This window comes from Zeus faber (genome assembly GCF_960531495.2).
Source record: "Zeus faber genome assembly, chromosome: 5".
Lineage (NCBI taxonomy): Eukaryota > Metazoa > Chordata > Actinopteri > Zeiformes > Zeidae > Zeus > Zeus faber.
Genome location: NC_137192.1, coordinates 29,354,576 through 29,372,830, shown reverse-complemented (window position 1 = coordinate 29,372,830; position 18,255 = coordinate 29,354,576). Strand labels below are relative to the sequence as shown.

Below are 18,255 nucleotides of genomic sequence, written 5' to 3'. Positions count from 1 at the left end.
CCGCCAGAATGATAGTTTTGAAATCTTCAGCACTATTCCATGAAACCACCACACCTCAATATTGACACTCAGGTTTGAGTTATTGGTGGAAGATATGCACAGAAGTAGGTAGAAGATATGCAGAAAACTTTAAATATTCACGGAAGAATAGACAAATACTGGACAATTCCTTACAAAATTGTAAAGGTGTGCAGGCCCTATGTGTGTGTGTGTGTGTGTGTGTGTGTGTGTGTTCTTATTTGGTGTCAACTGACGGCAGCTCCTCAAAATGCTCAGCTTTGTGACATCACAAAACACATCATGATGATGCCACCCGGTTGCCACAGTTTCTGGGAGCCAGGAGGCTATGTGGGGAATTCCCCTAAAATTTGGGCACAAAATGTGGACCATTTCCCATCGTTGGCCTAATCTTTCAGCTTCTGTGTTGTGTATGTGGCTTTAAAACTGTGGGAGCAGTAGCATGGAGAAATTTGACAATTACTGGTGAAAGCGTGCTTGCCCTGTGTGTGTCAAAGCCATACTATTATATCCAACAAAAATCCTATTACATATTTCACACAGTTAAAACTATATTTTTTCCATTGTAGAGAGTGACTTGAACCGTGAACCTTGTTTCCAACCTTGTGTGTGTGTACATACAACTACAAGTTTATCATGCAAACAACCACTCCCACTGAAAACAAGGGTCCCTTGTCAACACGTTTGAAATTTGAAAAGTATCTGAGGCTGTATTCCATTGAAGTCGGAACTCAGAAAATCCGACCTCACACCACGCACCATTAGTTTTTTTTAACTGCTTTGACACAATTCCTGGAACAACTCAATTTTCTCAAATCTTCACACAAAATTTTAAAACCTCACACCCAACGTTACAAACATCTGACCTTTGGGTCCCAATTCCAACTTTGCCCTCAGACACACACAAGCTGTCAACAAACACACTTGAGGGATTAATTCAAAACACTGCCACCAAAATGTTTAGCACATGTTTTGCAGAGAAATAATTTGGAACTTTGTAAAATCACAGCACTGACTATCCAGATGACCCTTTCAGGACACCTTGGTTACAAAAATTCAAAACAGTACTGTAAAATACCTCATACATTAGTGGGTAAGGGAATATTACTGTATATGCTGTTTTGGTCAAAAACCTGACCTTTGAAATGTCACACTGACAAATCATATAAGGAAGAATTTGTGCACAGTAAAAAAAAACCTTTTTTTTCCATATGCAGGAAAGGTACAGGTTACCCAGGATCATTGCGGTGTGTGGATGGGAGAGTTTGAGCGGCCACACCTGACGCTCGTTGGTTGAGCTTCTAATCCTGGCTTATTATTAGTAATTTCCCCCTGGGATTATTAAAGTATTTTGGATTCTGATTCCACCTAGCCGCCACGCTACTGTAAACTGGTCTCTACAGCCTACTGTCGTCTGTCTCTTCCCCGTGCCGGAGCCCCATGTTGGGCGACCACTGTGGCAGTTCCGTCCACCACACTCCACCCAAGTGGTGTTTTCAGGGCCTTCTGACACAGAGACACAGACGACAATGGGTTGTAGCGACCAGCTTATCGCAGAGAGGAGGCTAGGTGGAACGAGCCGGGAGCAGATGGAACATGTCAGGACAGGGCTCCTATCCTGAGAGTGTGTGTGGATGGGGATTTTGAACCTGCCGCTCGTTAGCCCAACCAAGGTGTGAGGAGTGTGTCAGGTGTGGCCACTCAAACCCTCCCATCCACACACCACAATCGGCATCAGCGTTGTCATCACCTCGTCTCGGGTCTGGGTCAGGCCATAATATCTCATCAACGTCACACATTATATTTGCTCTTGCCAGGCAGCGTGGGGAAAATGCCCTTGTGTGTCGTAGACAACACTGGATCGACTCCACAGACACATCACCACAGGCGTCCACCATTGCCTTTCGGGAGGTTTAGCTGTGACAGTTGAGAGAGGCCTCGATCCTCTGTCATTAAATGTGAAGCTCGTTGCCAGAAACTCGGGAGCACTATTTGACTCTGACCTAAACTTCGAACCACAAATTCAAAGAAATTGTCCAGTCCTGCTTCCTTAAACTGAGAACCATTTCCAGAATCAAAGCAACGCTATCACACAGCGACCTGGAAAAAGTAATCCATGCCCTAATCTTGTCATGACTAAACGACTCTAAATCCCTCCTTTCTGGCATCAACCATAAGTCACTCTCTCGCCTCCGACTAGATCAGAACGCAGCAGCTCGGCTTCTCACTGGTTCTAACAGACGACGTCACATCATCCCAATCCTGGCTTCTGTCCATGGGCTCCCTGTTCAGTTCAAAGTCTAGATTTAAAACTAAAGGTGACCGTTCCCTTGGCGTTGGCACAGCCTGCCTGAGGATAAACAGCTGAATCAGTGACTTATTTTAAATCACTTCTTAAAACCTGTTTTTATAGATTCGCTTTTATGTGATGTCTCCCCCTAAAAATAGTAAAGCCTTTTTTTTTTTATTTTCTATTTCTTTTTATTATTTGGTGTTTTGCATTTATTTATTGATATATTATTATTTTCTCTTTATCGGCTTTTTCAGTGTAATGAGTGAATTTAATTCCTGCAAATTGATGTTCTTTTGCCTTTTAAACTCATGATCTGAGCACTCTGAGCATTTCATCTGTCAAAGCACTTTGTAAACTGTGTTTTTAAAGGTGGTAAATAAATAAAGCTATTTTTGGTATTATTTTTATCATTATTATTATGAGTAGTAGTAGTAGTAGTAATATCATTATTATTTTTATTACGATTATTATTATTATGATGATGATGATGATTATTATTATTTAGTTAAGAATTTTCCTTTCTGTTTTCTAATTGGCTGACACGATCACATGACATAGTGTACGTATAAAGCGTGACGCATTTCATTGCGGAACGGCTCTGAAGTTATTCATATCCATCCGGTTTATTTAAAAGCGTGATCCATCCGCCAGACAACGAACTCTGCTATTACATCATTTGACCTTGTGATAACGTAGGTTCGTAGCCTGTCGAACGCACGTTCTTCCAAACACCCTCTATCGCAGCCGTTCGTCGTATTTTCCCGGCGACAACAGACCACATTGGGCTCGAGCGCCGTTGGGCTCGGCGGCGGGGCTCACAAAGTTGGAATTTCCGAGCTCCCGGGAACGCGGCGTTGAACCGCTGCGCTCCCCCTCGTCGCGGAGGAAGCCGCGTCCCTCGCGAGAGTTGAGCTCCCAAACGCGAGACTTCCTCTCCGCTCAGCTGACCAGCGGTGGGAGGGAGGGAGGGAGGGAGGGAGTGGCAGCGGCGGAGCTCAGCAGCCCGGAGCAGCGATGTCGGCGCCCCGTGTTTGGCTTCTCGACCGAACGCACTGGAACGCCGCGACGCGGGCTCTCCGCGTGTGCTCGTAGCGTCGACTGAAAGCCAACAACGAAACACCTTCCCGAGCCCCCCTTTTCCCCATTTCGACTGGAACCTTCTGAACGGGTAAGCTGTTGTTTTGCAGTGACCCGCTGCCATGGCGCGATGTAGCATTAGCTTGATCTTATCGACTACATGTCAAATGTACACATCGGTCGAAGCCTCAACTTCGATAACCCGCGTGTTAAGCGGCTTTAAAATGTTGACATTTGGCTTCGGTTAAAAAAAAACAAAAAAAACACTTTTAGTTGAATCGGAACGCGATGATTGTGGAAACTTGATGGTTCTACAAAAATATCGCGGTTTATGCACAGATAATCGCGATGACATAATAACCGCGATTATGTCGTTGTGATGACATAATAACCGTGACGGCTCTAACGTCCATATATCGTTATCTGGGCCGTTGGTCTAGCGTTGTTGTTTTTTTTTTATCTTTATTAAGTCGACCTTCTGGCCAAAGGTTGGTGTCACGGAGTTGGTGTTCTCTCCTGATGCAATTTTTTTATTTTGTTAAAAGAGTTGTGGTTCAACTCAAAAACATTCCAAGTCAGCATGTTCCTAAAGCAGGATCAGGCAGTTGTTGGTTGGTCAACCAGGTCTGCGGGTCCTTTTCTAAAGGCCTTCTTCTCCAAAACAGTTCTTTAAGAGTTAAAAACCTAATGGTTGGTTTTGAAAGGTATTACAACACATGCATTGTATGAGATTTTATTTATCCATTTATTTCTGTCCGTCAAAATCAGCGCAAATCTTCCGCATCAGACCCCGAGCCTACCGCGGAACCGAATACCCACGGATGATTTATACAAAAAACTCTTAAATCTGCTTAGAACTTAATGTGTGAAGTTTAACTCTTATAGCTGCAGACACTTGTAAACTGTTCTTGTAGCTCCTTCCCTGCACCAACATGGCCACAACAAGAGATAGGGAAACTCTTAATCAAACAAACCATCTATTTGTTTTGCAGCAGCTTGCCTCCAGATAATATTCGCTATAAATGTACTGGCCGCCTTCTGTCCCCAAGGCCCTGACATCATGCTGGACACGGTGAGGTTCTCACAATACAATGGGACTGTTACACCGACACCTGCGGAAAACGCGTCATTGTTCCCGACCTGGCAGCCCGACTCCGAGGCCAACGTCACCAAGCCTCACAAATGTCTCAAAGTTTTGTATGAGGACATTGGAGACTCCAGGTAAAATCGGAATTAATGTTTGACTAAGATGTCTGTTGACCTTTTTACTTTGAGACACACACGCGCACACAAAGTAAAAGTGAAAACAACATGAAAGTAGAGATGTTGTGATGAGTAGATACTTTGATATGTATGTTCATAAACATCCATATCACAAACACCTCTTCCTAAATGACCCTTTATTTAATACTACATTTATTTTTTCATATACAGTTAATCCTAAGGTCCTAAACTACCTTAAAATAAAAATATCTCTGCCGACCTTTAAAAAAACCAAAACACAAATAAAATGACAATGCAGTTATTCATACCGAGGAAGCCGAAAGTTTCATTTTTGAATCACTATGCTGAAGAGATACTCGGGAATTTTGATTTGTTATTGAACGCCATAGACTGTTTCAGTATGCTCTAGTATCTATGCAATTTGGTTGATACCATATGTGACTTGACTTACGATAACCAGCCTACTTGAAACATTTAAACAGTTTTGACATATATTTTCCAGTTTGATAAAGTAGTTGAATATATCAAGCTATTAAACTATATATTAATATAAATAACTCCTTTTTACTCCTTTTTACTTTTAAACGACTCTTCCGTCTATCTTTCTATATTAGGGTGCGCTTCTGGGACCTGCTGTTGCTTGTGCCCAATGTGGCCTTCCTCATGTTCCTGATGTGGAAGCTGCCCTCAGCCAGGGCAAAAATTAGACTCACCTCCAGTCCCATCTTCATCACCTTTTATCTGCTGGTAGGGCTTTTTTCTGCACGAACACCTAGACAAGCAATCAAATAATCCCGACAGAAGAATCGGCTTCATGGAGATATGTAATTGCGTGTTGGATTCTGTGTTGAAGGGTTAATATTGAACCGCGGCGTAGAAACCGTGTGCAGGACGTGTTATTCAGTCCGGTGTGTCTTGTGTGTCTTCAGGTGTTCGTGGTGGCTGCAGTAGGCATCGCGCGGGCCATCGTGTCAATGACTGTCAGTGCCTCCAGCGCCGCCACCCTCATAGACAAGGTACGGCTGTTCCCGCATCACAAGAGGGACACCATCTATGAATGCTCCCCTGACTCTTCACATCCATACTTTTTCAGTTAGCGTTGATGTCGGTGTGAGAAGGATGTTACGTTTTGCAGTGTCCTGCACGATGATGTGATGAATGTGTTTGGGAACATTGTTTGGGGGGGGGGGGGGCGACCTCACCGCTGCATTGTTCTACTCATTTATATTTATAGTTGTAAGGAATTCTCATCCAGTCTCAAAATAAAGTCATACGGTTGGCCGCTCACTGCCAACTGACCATATTGAACTATCCGCTGGCACATCCCAAAATGAATGCCTCTTTTATTAAGCTCTCTTAACAAATCTCTATTGGAGCTGCTGCATGACTCCAAAGGGCTTTCATGTTTGGAGAACGACATAGTCGACATTCCTCAAATAACAGAAGGATCTCTAAGGGATTCAGAGTCAAGCCCTCCCCGGCAGACTGTTGTTAGTGCAGAGCAGCGTTATGTAAGGCGGTGGACCGGGAATTTACTCAGCTCTATGAGTCCAATTTATACTTTTGTTTTGTATGTCAATTAAATATTAAGTGTATTTTTATTTTATATTTTTCAGGTGCTGTGGGAGATCACCCGTTTCTTTTTGCTTGCTATCGAGCTAAGTGTTATCATCCTGGGACTTGCTTTCGGTCAGTCTGCTCCCCTGGTTTCAGTTCTGTTTAAGAAATAACAAAATGTACTCTGTTTTGGTTTCTTTTCTCATGACTCGACTATATGTGTCGACAACATGTTTTGTTTTCATAATTAGACCTTTTCGATTCGTTTTTGTTATTGTGTGACTTTTCTTTGGTCATTCTGGTTATTAAGCCTTTGTTTCTCCTTCAGGACACCTCGAGAGCAAGTCTAGTATAAAGCGTGTGCTGGCCATCACAGCGGTGCTGGCTCTGGCCTACTCCATTACACAGGTAACTATGCATACTAGTAAGCTATTCCTGATAACTCCATCCCAAACATCAACACAACTGTCTCTGCTAATACTAACAGTTGTTCAGTTGAGATTAAAAGCCTAAACAGAAAGAATCTGAATGGGTAAGCTCAGCTGTTTCACTCAACACGTGTCTGCCTCTTGTTAGTTTGTTCAAAAGCAGCACTGAGCCGGAAAGCTTTTTCTGAACACTTGGAGATTGTAGAAGAAGGCCCTAAGGCCCCCCCCCGGAGACCTGTTACAGGAATTGTTTAAGCTTTTTTGATCGACATCTGGCTAGTTTTTTGAGTATTGTTTTATTTGTTTTACCGCCACTCAGACCATGCAATATAATGGAGCCTTGTTCTTTGTTTCCATGTAAACGGTATAGACTTTGCAATCTATTGTATTATGATACAAAAAGCACATGGTATTTTCTGTTCCTCGCAGGGAACACTGGAGATCCTGTATCCAGACAGACACCTGTCAGCTGAGGACTTCAACATCTATGGCCATGGAGGACGGCACTTTTGGTTGGCCAGCTCCTGCTTCTTCTTCCTGGTCAGTAAGACTGCAGTAGCAGCATAGCACAGAAAGGAAACAAATTTGCACATTGGGTCCGCCATTGTCGTGTATTTGCATTGTACTCAGTAAACTGCTTGCATTGCTGCCTTATTGAGTTTTCATTCAAACCCAAATTCCTCATTTAGGTATACTCTCTGATTGTCATCTTGCCCAAAACTCCTCTGAGGGAGAGGATATCTCTGCCATGTAAGTTATGAGTGATCTTTTTGATTAGAAAGCACCAGAGATTGAATTAAGAGAGTTAAAATATGTTTGATTTTGTCGAAATCATTAATAGTTTTTTAAAAGAAGGTTGTTCTGCGCATAATGTTCTCCCATTGCCAACTACCTGCCTCAAATAACTTATTCACCTTTTGCTTTCAGCTAACAAGAGTTTCTATGTGTATGCTGCCATCCTGTCTTTATTGAACTTGGTCCAGGGGTTGGGAAGCGCCCTCCTCTGTGCAGACATTATAGAGGGACTCTGGTCAGTATGCTCTTCATATCATGTCAGTAAACACTATAATGATTTATAAACAATGCTAAGAAATTATTATACATTGATTGTAGGGGAAAAAAAAAAAGTAAAATTATTATTGAAATTGCTCGCTCATAGCCTGGGCTAATTATTGTGGCTTATTTCTATTGCTGTTTGAATGCCTATTACATTTGAACGACTTCTTGATTTCCTACTGAGCGTGACACACTTCCGCATCTTGCTGTTTTGTCTCTGTTGAATCAGCTGTGTGGATGTCACCACCTTCCTCTACTTCTCCATCTTCGCTCCACTCATCTATGTCACATTCCTGAGAAAATTCTTTGGGTATGTATTTAAAAACAGCTGCACGAGCCCAAGAAGCATGGTTGCACTTTCACCTCCACGTCCTAGACAACATGCCTGCTGTGCATGGCTTCCTGTGTGATCCAAGTCTCTTTTTGTCTTTTGCATTACGATCTTCTGTCCTCCCTCCAGTTCAGAGCCAAAGATCCTGTTCTCCTACAAGTCGCAGGTGGACGAGCTGGACGAAAGTGACGTCCACCTCCCCCCTACCTCGTCCACGGGCATGGGCCGTAAGGAGCAGCCGGATCAGGGCCTGTACTACTCCTCCACGCAGATCGACAGCTCCGGCCCCGGCATGGCGGGAGCCTACCTGGACGACGTGGTGTCCGGGCCCTTCGGCAGGGGCAGCATCAACAGTGTGGACAGCGACCGCTGGAGACCCATCAATGCGTGACGAAGAGGGGGGAGGGGGGACTGCGTGGCTGCTGAACTCAAACGTCCTGACAGAAGACCCCGCCCTGCGCTCGGTGGGATTGAGGGAGTGGAGGGATGATTTTTGGAGTGCGGGTTGAGTTTGTAAAGTGGAGTGATGAGGAGGGGAATTTTCCCTCTCCTATCTGGAGAACTGTGAAACGAGCACCTTCCTCGGGATAGAACTGCAGCCGCCACGCTGACGGTCCGCCAACAGGATCCCTCATTAAGGCTCATAATGACTCCATATTGGTTGTGATTAATGGAGTCTTTTAAAGTTGATCCATTCCATTCTCCCTCGTACACGCCCTCGCCATCTCAGCGCCCTCGTGCCTGCATGAGGTTATCAGTAATGGTGTGACGCACTGATTTCACACTCGTTCCTTCATCTGTGGTTTAACTGTTTGAGCAGCGTTTAACCTCACACATCTACATTCCCATGGAGGCCAACTATTTGATTAATTACTGACCAACATGAACTTTCTGCCTTGTATTTGATTTGTTTCTCAGTTAGCTTATCGGCTTGCGTTGAATCACCGTGCCTCAGGCTCTTAAGTTTGTGTGTGTGCTGTTTTGGACTGCTGAAATGTGTGCTGTTGTTCTCTTCCCATTGGTATGTGACAGGCCATCGCGTAATGTCATGTCAATATCATTATTGTCATCAGGTAAAGAAATGGATGCGCTTTCGGAGCACATGCTCGCCAGCCCTAGCCTGGGAACCAGACGAATCTGCAAGCTCATGTTTCATTGGCTTTGGCGGATACGTCTGCCCCCCCCCCCAAACTGGTTTCCAACCGACCTTGCCAGGGTCCGGCCAATCACAACTGTTTATCTAATATGGGACAGAGAGGAGCGCCGTGGCGGCACCTAACCAAGATGGCTGCGGTCTGTTGAATCTGCTATTGCGACAGTATTAAACAAAGTGGATGGTACATTTTCTTTGCAAGTAGAACAAACAACTGCACTTAAAGCTTTTGTTGATCAGAAAGATGTGTTTGCCTTACTTCCGACAGGATTAGGTAGAGATGGCCATTTTGCAGTCGCTCTGATTGGTTGCCTCTCCCATTGCGTCCAGAGACATTTTGGTCTGCGCCCATTGATAACGCCCCTTGGGAATCGAAAATGAACGGCGGGCTTCCAGACTAACACGCATTTGGGAATTGGTCTGGAGATGTCATGTTACGACAGCTCATGATGAAGATGGAGAAAACGAGGGTGGAGAGGCCCGAGGGTCTTAATGAACTTCTCATGGTGTCTTTGCTTTTGTCAGTGTTATTTATTATAAAGCAAAGTCCTCAATTCCACTATCGAACAGAAATGCAGTGGCTTTGTGCTGGACATGGAGGGGTGTAGTGTTTAGTTTAATTCTGGCTTGAGGTATTTTATATTTTGATTCAAAGACTCCGAAGTCAAGCCCTGGTTTCGGGTATGTAGCCTTGCTCAGTCTTTGTTGGCAGCCATCCTAAGTTATTTATTGCGTACAAACATGAGGTATTCAAATGTGAATGTTCAGTTTGGGACTGAGCTGGTTTGCCTCTGACTAATTTCTTAAAACAAACAATGTTGTTTTCTTTTAAAACACCTGCACATTAAGTTTGACGCTAATTCAAACCACCCGACTGACACCTTGCCTAAATTTGCAGCTAACTTTTAGGATCTTATTTTTGCACTGCCTTGGCTAAACATTCCAAATGACAATAAAATCCCAATTTACACTTTTGTTGACGCCTGCAGGGGGGATGTTGCATGCAATGCAGATACTCTCCAGGAAATATATGTAAATATTTGGTATCAAAAGATCAATGTACTAAAGAAGCATTCAGGCATTTGTACTCTAAATAGATATGATGATATTGGTGATATTTCTTTTAATGTCGGCGCAGTAAAGCATTGTCAGCAAAGTGTGTCCTTACATGTCTTGGATATGATTTCCGTGGTTCTGCCGACGTGTCGTTTTCTGTGCATTTGCCCAAGAGCGGTGGACTTCTCTGAACCGAACAGATTTTAATTTCTCTGTCAGTAGCATTTAAGACTTAAGGTCCAAAGGTCCTTTTTAAAAAAAGTCTTAAATTCAGTTTTACAAATATTTGGCTGTTTTTGATTCGACAGGATTTGCCTTAGCTCGGTTCAGCTTACCTTATCTGGATTAACATAAATGGTCTCAAAAAGTTATTTTAAAAACAGTCCATTAAACCTGAATAGGCCGTTTCTTCCGAGTCAAATACAATAAACATGATGCGTTTTAACAAAAGAGCTATATAATAATTTAGGGAAGTGCTCCTCCTGCGGGTTACTTAAAATACTGTTCCATCTACTTTTGTTGACCTTTTACCAGTGGACGGCGGGCTGGGTGACTACATTTCCCACAATCCCCCCCCCGTCCACCGGAGATCTACACCGGGCTGTGATTGGCTGCGACGGGCCCTTTCCCAACCAATGGGGTGAGGGGACGCTCGGCGCCGTTCGGGGCCCCCACAGTGACCTCTATCGGAGTGGGCCACGTTCGCCGGTCGTCGCGGCGGCTTCAATGTCGCGCTCCCGTTGCTGTGGCCCGGTCAAGTCGCCGTGAGCGTGGGGTTGTTTCTTTTACCCTTTTCTCCCCTTTTTTGGTGTGCGCGAAGAGGAGGAGGAGCAGCAGCAGCGATGGGGGGGAACGGCAGCACGACGAGGCGGGTGTCTTTCGGCCTGGACGACGAAGAGAAGGTCACCGTCATCCAGGGAGTGAAGGTACATGACGGCTCCAAGCGGCAGCGGTGCCGCCCGTGTGTGTGTGTGTGGGGCCGGTGAAACGTACACGTGGTTCCCCGCACTATCAGCGGGCCGGACCCCACGTTGTCGCAATGTTTTTAACGAAGGGTTTTAAAAAAAAAATGTATATATATATAAGTTCATGTACAGTGGGGGAAAGGTGACGCTTACACCTGCACCGCCACAGGAGCGAGGGGTCACGCTTCGGACGGCGCCTGCGCAGCCGCCGTCCAGTTAGAGCGCGCTGCGCCGGTCACGCGCTCCGGACGGAACGTCAACAATGTGCCGGTGACTCCCGAGCGGTGGCGATCCGACGCGAACGAGCAGCCCCCCCCCCCCCCCCCCAAAAACACACACGCTCGGTAAATTGCAGCAGAGGACGCGGATCAGGTGGCGCACACCGGCCCGGGGGGGCGCGTACGCCGCGCTCACGTCAAAGCGATCAGGGATAATAAGGTACTAATACAAATGGGGGAAACAAGCGTGGATACGCAATGCACCTGGAATACAACAAGCCTCTATCAACGATTCAAACTCTTGTCAAAAATAGGGGTAGAATAGAGGAGTGTGCAAGTTTGCTTATATTAAAAATGAAAAATGAGCACAATAACCAATCAGCCGCAACATTAGAAACAGCACTAATAACCAGGAATATTGGTCCCCCTTGTACCGCCAAAAGAGTTCTGACCCGTCGGGGCACGGACTCCATAAGACCTCTGAAGGTGTCCTGCGGTATCTGGCACCGAGACCCTGTCGCCAGTTCACCGGTCGTCCTTCCTTGGAGCACTTTTGGTAGGTACTAACCACTGCATACCAGGAACCCCCCACAAGACCTGTCGTTTTGGAGATGCTCCGACCCAGTCGTCCAGCATCACAATGTGCTCCTTGTCAATGCGTCTCAGATCCTTACGCTGCTTCAACACATCAACTTCAAGAACTGACTGGTCACTTGCTGCCTCATCTATCCTTCCCCTTGACAGGTGTCATCGTAATGAAATGAGCAATGTTATTAACGTCACCTGTCAGTGGTTTTAATGTTGTGGCTGACCGGTCTCTACTGTGTGTACCAGGGAGGAAAACAAATGATTACATAGATTAAACCTAATTTACCTACAATATCACCCAATACAGCAGACAAAATATCGAACAATTCACGCGGCGCCAAGCTGATGTCTTCGTGATCACCATAACCCTTCATGTGTTTATGTAGCCCTATCCCTTTCTCATTTTCTAACACTAATGAACATGGAAATGTATTGTTTGTCAGTGAAAATATTTTCTTACCGTGTGCACCCTTGAAGGCATTTTGGACGTCCCCTCAGGTTTGAGACATCTGAGCGATGGTGTAGAAATTTTATTAAATGTGTAATTAACAAATAATTTAAGTTTAATGGGGGAAAAAATAAAAATATATAGGGTGTTCATGGCAGCAGGGATGTTGAGAGACATAACAAAATTGGCTTGGGACATCTGAGTCGCACATAACATTTTTTGTATTAAAAATTAAATTTCAAAAATACCAGCCGCTGATGCTATCTCAAAATTCTACTTTTCAAACAGTTTTGGTTAGCCTTACCTCTTTTAGCTCTCTTTTTTTTTTCCAAGCTGTTGATATTTCAGGTTTAAGATAAATAGTTGCTTTTTTTTTTTCCCAAAATGAAGCTCAACAAAGAAACACTGTTGCTAGAACAGGGTACGCCACTTACACTTCAGGGTTTATTTGGTACTGAAATGCTGTATGGATGAAAATAATATCAAGCTGAATATCAAGCTTCCAATATGAAACTAATACCATTCTTAGTACCTCTCAAAATTTGCGGGACAACCCGCTAAAATAGGCGATTGACACCTTTCCCGGAGTCAGGAGAAATGCTGTTTTTTTCTAGTCCGTCACGTTTGACATGTCGGGAAAGGGGTGTGTCATGGTTCCAGTGTGATTGGGAACAAAACAGTAGAGGAGACAGCAACTTAAACAAACTACGACATAAAATTGTAAAACTTAAAAACGTAGTACATTAAAGAAAGTATTTCGACCCGCTCAAAATAATCGGATTGTTCATGAATGACCCAACACTACAGTGAAGGAGCGTGGAGCACTGGCAGCACGGATACTCCATGCTGCCGGGGAGCAAACCGGTCCTTTGGCGGCAGGGACCGGCAGAGAGCGTTTGGGTTCCCCGCTGTGCTCCCCACCCTGCCTACCCCACACTCACAACGTTTCATGGTCCCCCAGGCGGAAAGAAGTCAATAACTTCTGATTTTGGATTGTAAATGGGATATGAAATGATGGAATGATACACGTACAGTATATTCCTGTCTATTTATGCACCAACGTCCAGAATTTCAACGCCCGTCGCATCGTGCAGGTAAAGGGACCGAAATGAGCGGTTCGACCCCGGTGTCCTGTTCAGATCAGAGCCGGGTCTATTGCAGGGTCATTTGACCTGGGACTGACACCCGGGCTCTTCCTTTCCTCCTGGTGACAAATGCTGTATGTTAGCGCGTATTACCGGGTTTTTGGTGCAGTGGGAAAGGGGTAGAACTTTACTTTGCTTTGTCCTTCACTTCCTATCCAGCTCTCAGAAGATGTGCTACGGCGGATGAGGGAACCTCATAGCCCTGATGCTACACTGCCGCCGCCAGAGAGTCCAAAGCCATCACCAAGTATGTCCTAGCGCCAAAGTTGAAGAATTTTTACTTGGAGCATGTTGCAATTTGCGGTGCATCTGAAGTTCACAAAAGATTTGTTTCAGTGTGAAAAAATATCAAAAGTGAAGTTTAATTTAGACATTTCATTTCAACAGCCTATGGGGAATTGAGAGCATTTAAAATAGTGATCGCTCTAACCTGGAATCACAAACATCATGTTAAAATTTGTTCTATTTCACTTTTTAGGTCCAAAGCTAACAGGACCTTCTGCTGCTGAAATACAGGAGGAAATGCGCAATAAGTAGGTGTATGTTATGAAGACAAAAGGTGTGTGCTTGTGTGAGTGCATGTGCATGGCTATGCAGGCTACCCAAAATAATAGTTTCATGTTAGAAACCAGATCCTAGATAAATAATAATTGCTGTCACCTGGTTCACTATATTTTAAGAGCAATTTGTGTACCTTAACTGTTTGAGTTGAACTTGGATCGATAGTTTTATCTAATCAATGGTGCTTTATTTAATTGTCCATATCTCTTTGCTAACTTTATTTGTTACTTGTACACATTACACAATTACATGTCAAATATTTCAGCAGATGTGACGTTATGTTTTGTACTAGGCTTGGGCGATCATGCAAAATTCCAATCACCGATCGCTTGATCGAGGCGCGTGCGTGAACGGGATGGCCTTCCCCGCACATAGAAAGTAATGTATTGTGGAAAATGCGGTTTACCTATTCTGGAATTGCAGGATTTATTTTTTACAAGTAAAGTATTTATACAAAAACATCAAATTTTTACAAAATTAAGTCCCATAGCAATGGAAAGCAACAGGGTTTGTTGGAACAGTATGGAGTAAGGACTTGGAAGTCAGGAAAGTCACTTAACTCAGCTGTGTTTAAAAAAAAAAAAAAAAAAAAAAAAAAAAAATGTTTCACACATGTAGGAAACAAACAAAAATAAATACATCTTAAATAAAAAGAAAGGCACAAACATCTAATTTTTTCTCTATGAGATCATATTATATATGGCTATATTATTAACACAAGATTTGCATATTGAGCCGCAGGTACGTGCAGGGGGTGGACGTGCAGGGGGTGTCCGAGCTCCCGCCCTATGGACCCCACGGATTGTGGATTATCGGGGTAGTGGTAGTGGATTGTCTGGGCAAGATATATTTATGAGGAGCACCTCATAAACCTCGCACCTTCGCGCACTTGCGTTCTGCGCACAGCGGCTCCACTGTGCTACTCCGTTTGCCCAGAGCAGCAAAATGCCTAGAACCGGAGCTGGGGGCTCAGATGCCTTTTTTCTTTTTATTTGAGCACCTGCCCCTCAAGGTCTCTGTAGGGAATGTAGAGGGAAAGTGCGACCCGATCACCGGTGGTTACTGGACGGCTCTGAGCTGAGAGGGGGAGAGCCTCCGCCCCCTCTCTCCCCCACACTCTCCTCTCTCTCCCCCACACTCTCCTCTCTCTCCCTCTTCCCCCCCCTCTCCCACTCTCCGCTCCAGTTTCAGAACACGGTAAACTGCACTTACACCATTTAAATTCTTGGATTTTTCCTGGTGGATAAAAACAAAATTTCCGGAAGGCGATTTAATGGTAAATTGGCCCAAGCCTATTATGTACCTATTAGGCATCTCAGATCTCTGATCCATATATGAAAAACAGGGAAATTTAATTCCAATAGCACTGATAGCTAAGTTTTACAGAAATACAGAATTACACTATCTTATATGGAACATATTTTGTTGCTATGGAGTTATTTTTTTCCACAATGCTGGAGTCAAAGATATTGTCATTGGAAGATTATTTAAGATTTAACATTATAAAATAATATTTATGTTCACAATAAAAATAAAAAACAATAGAGAGTATTCCACAATTTAAATATTGGCATATACTGTGCACCATATAAAAAGACAGATCCCATATGATATTCCTATAGTCCTATCATAGGCAAAGTGACCAACAAACCTTCCCTTAATAAATCAGGGGTTAAGAAAATCTCCCTAATCTCCTCCTCAGGTTTGAGTATGAGCAGGCACTGGTGCAGGAACATCTGGCCAGACTGGCCCAGAAAGAAAAGGAAAGAGAGGCAGCAATGGCAGCCAGGAGTCTGGATGAGGTGATCCCCGCCCTGCTCATTGAAAAAAGCAAAAGCCATGAAGAGCAGGAGAAGGGCAAGATACTGGTGAGTCGCACAAGTAGTCCTACTGGAGCCATTATAGGCCTTCCGCTAGAACAGTGGTTCTCAAACTTTTTTTTAGTAATGCACCCCCTCTAACATATTTTTCTAGCTGAGTACCCCCTTCACTGGCTTTTGGGGAAAAACAAGAACATTTACATAAATGATATACTGTATGTGCGTTGTTTGTGTTTTTTTAAACATTATATATAACCAATATCTTCTCACACAATTTATTTACTAGTTATTTTTTGGAGTACCCCCTGCAGTATCCCTGCAGTACCCCTAGGGGTACAAATACTCCCATTTGAGTGACACTGCACTAGAAGGACACACAACTAAACATCTTTCATCTACACACATCTATTGTTATAACCTAAATTAAATGTAACTTGAATGCATCCATTTGGTTCATTCTGAAAAATTCCCACAGTTAGCGAGTGGTGTGTGTCAACCATCACTTAAGTAATGTTCATGTTGTGATAATGGCTCAACTATATCCTTGCTGTGCACTATGATTTGAGGCCAAAAAAAACTCAAAATATATTTTATCATCAATGTCCCATGACATTTAGGATACCTGCTGCAGCTACTGTATATGAAAAGCTCTGTCTCCTCTGGAAATATTTCTGTGAAAGACAACAAAATCATTTTGTGCTTCATATTAGTTATAAGATCCTTATAAACTCTAAGGTACAGTACACGACTAACATGCTGGATGCAGCCGTTTGAAGACAGTGCACCTGCTGGTAGTCAGTATTTAAACCCTTGAAGGAGTTTTGCCAACTAACTTAAATGCTCAATTTCAACGGACACCGATATGGCTTTCTAATCAGTGGGCCCCATGCGGTTTATGGCCAAGCCTCCTGCAGTGCTGCAAATAACCACACAGCTATCTTTGTAGGCAAACAACTAGCAATCATCATAACATAGCAGGCAACTGCAATCAAAAACATTCACACTCAGCAATCACTGTCTGTGGAAATGCTCCTTTATTGATAGAGAATACATTCACTGGCAACCTGCCTTATACCAGTGATGCCCATTCTGGGGTACCCGACCCCCACAGGGGGGCGCCAGAGTTAATAATAACATTACAATGCAATGATGCAAAGATAAATGTTGGAGGAATTGTGAGGTTCTACGAGCTAATAAATACATTCAAAAAAACATATCGTGTCTTTTAAATATAGGGTCTGGTTTACTTTATGTCAAAACACGTTGAAGCACTCCAATTAACATGTTGGCAATTATATTAAATTCATATACCATTTAAGTTGTGACAATGTGAGACCATCGTAAAATTGATACTGTGATTACAACTGAGATGACGGAGATGCATTATTCCTGTTATTAAACGTTATCTAAGGTTATCTCAACACCATTTTAAAACAAACCTATTGGGTCCGTGGCGCCCAAAGATTCTTCAGACGCTCTGTGAATTGATCTAAAAAGTAAAACTTTTCTCAATGAAAATTTTATGAATCAGTCAAATATTACAAATGCAAATGAATCAATAACTCTGTGGGCAAAAAGCCTAGTTAAATATAAAGGTTTTATAATTTCCCTTTATTTGTAAATTTTGTTTTGTTGGGCTACAACCTGACACCCAAATTAGTTTGTATAAGTAAAGTGATATAAATTTGGTTTTCGTCCTCCCACTAGAATATAAATAAGAATAATAAAAATTAGAAATACTTGAGTAATCCCGGGGGAAATGTCTCACAACAGCAGCGTCGAGCACACATCACACACAACAATAGAATAAAATAAAAACACGTCGGTAAATAATAAAATAGAAAATGTTGTTATTATACACTGTACAGTAATTCTACTGTATATGTAGTATATAATAAAATGAGTAGTGAGATAGGTAGAGAATAATTATTATCCATTGTGTAATGATGATTTACATAGTATATAATTAAATATGATAGACATTCTCAATGAGAACTCGCCCTTGAAAGAAGCACAAACTCGACAATGAGAGGAGTTGGCAGTGGTTTTGCTTTCCATAAGGGTGAAATAAAAAAGTGTGTGTGTGTGTGTGTGTGTGTGTGTGTGTGTGTGTGTGTGTGTGTGTGTGTGTGTGTGTGTGTGTGTGTGTGTGTGTGTGTGTGTGTGTGTGTGTGTGTGTGTGTGTGTGTGTGTGTGTGTGTGTGTGGTGAAATCAAACTCAATGTCACTTATTGATAGCACCCGTATTTCCTCAAATAGTGATCAAGGCATTTATTTACCGCAACTGCTGTCTGAGTGCCGTGCTCCTCAAAATAAA

General features: G+C 43.2%; 2 protein-coding genes across 2 annotated transcripts in view; both read left to right on the top strand.

Moving 5' to 3' along the window:
- The first annotated feature begins 3,344 nt into the window (after window positions 1–3,344).
- tpra1 (transmembrane protein, adipocyte asscociated 1) lies at window positions 3,345–10,208 on the top strand. The gene is made up of 11 exons (XM_080001512.1): window positions 3,345–3,479; window positions 4,438–4,609; window positions 5,227–5,359; window positions 5,542–5,628; window positions 6,229–6,301; window positions 6,498–6,577; window positions 7,027–7,137; window positions 7,287–7,347; window positions 7,525–7,627; window positions 7,883–7,963; window positions 8,114–10,208. Exons 2-11 carry the CDS (start codon window positions 4,449–4,451, stop codon window positions 8,373–8,375), a joined length of 1,152 nt encoding a protein of 383 aa, XP_079857638.1. The 5' UTR covers window positions 3,345–3,479; window positions 4,438–4,448; the 3' UTR covers window positions 8,376–10,208.
- Window positions 10,209–10,859: 651 nt separating this feature from the next.
- Window positions 10,860–18,255, top strand: part of chchd6b (coiled-coil-helix-coiled-coil-helix domain containing 6b) — a 65,595-nt gene continuing 58,199 nt past the window's right edge. Inside the window, exons 1-4 of the mRNA XM_080000279.1 lie at window positions 10,860–11,119; window positions 13,717–13,804; window positions 14,036–14,090; window positions 15,821–15,986. Of these exons, the coding sequence (XP_079856405.1) occupies window positions 11,036–11,119; window positions 13,717–13,804; window positions 14,036–14,090; window positions 15,821–15,986 (393 nt within the window). The 5' untranslated portion in view covers window positions 10,860–11,035. The remainder of the gene's footprint in view (window positions 11,120–13,716; window positions 13,805–14,035; window positions 14,091–15,820; window positions 15,987–18,255) is intronic.

What these genes read in the sequence shown, in the direction of transcription:
- tpra1 (XM_080001512.1), top strand. Translation starts at nt 4,449, where the DNA reads ATGCTGGACACGGTGAGGTTCTCACAATACAATGGGACTGTTACACCG. An exon ending in CCGCCACCCTCATAGACAAG is followed by an intron (nt 5,629 to 6,228) that starts GTACGGCTGTTC and finishes TATATTTTTCAG; the next exon opens with GTGCTGTGGGAGATCACCCG. An exon ending in TGGCCTACTCCATTACACAG is followed by an intron (nt 6,578 to 7,026) that starts GTAACTATGCAT and finishes TGTTCCTCGCAG; the next exon opens with GGAACACTGGAGATCCTGTA.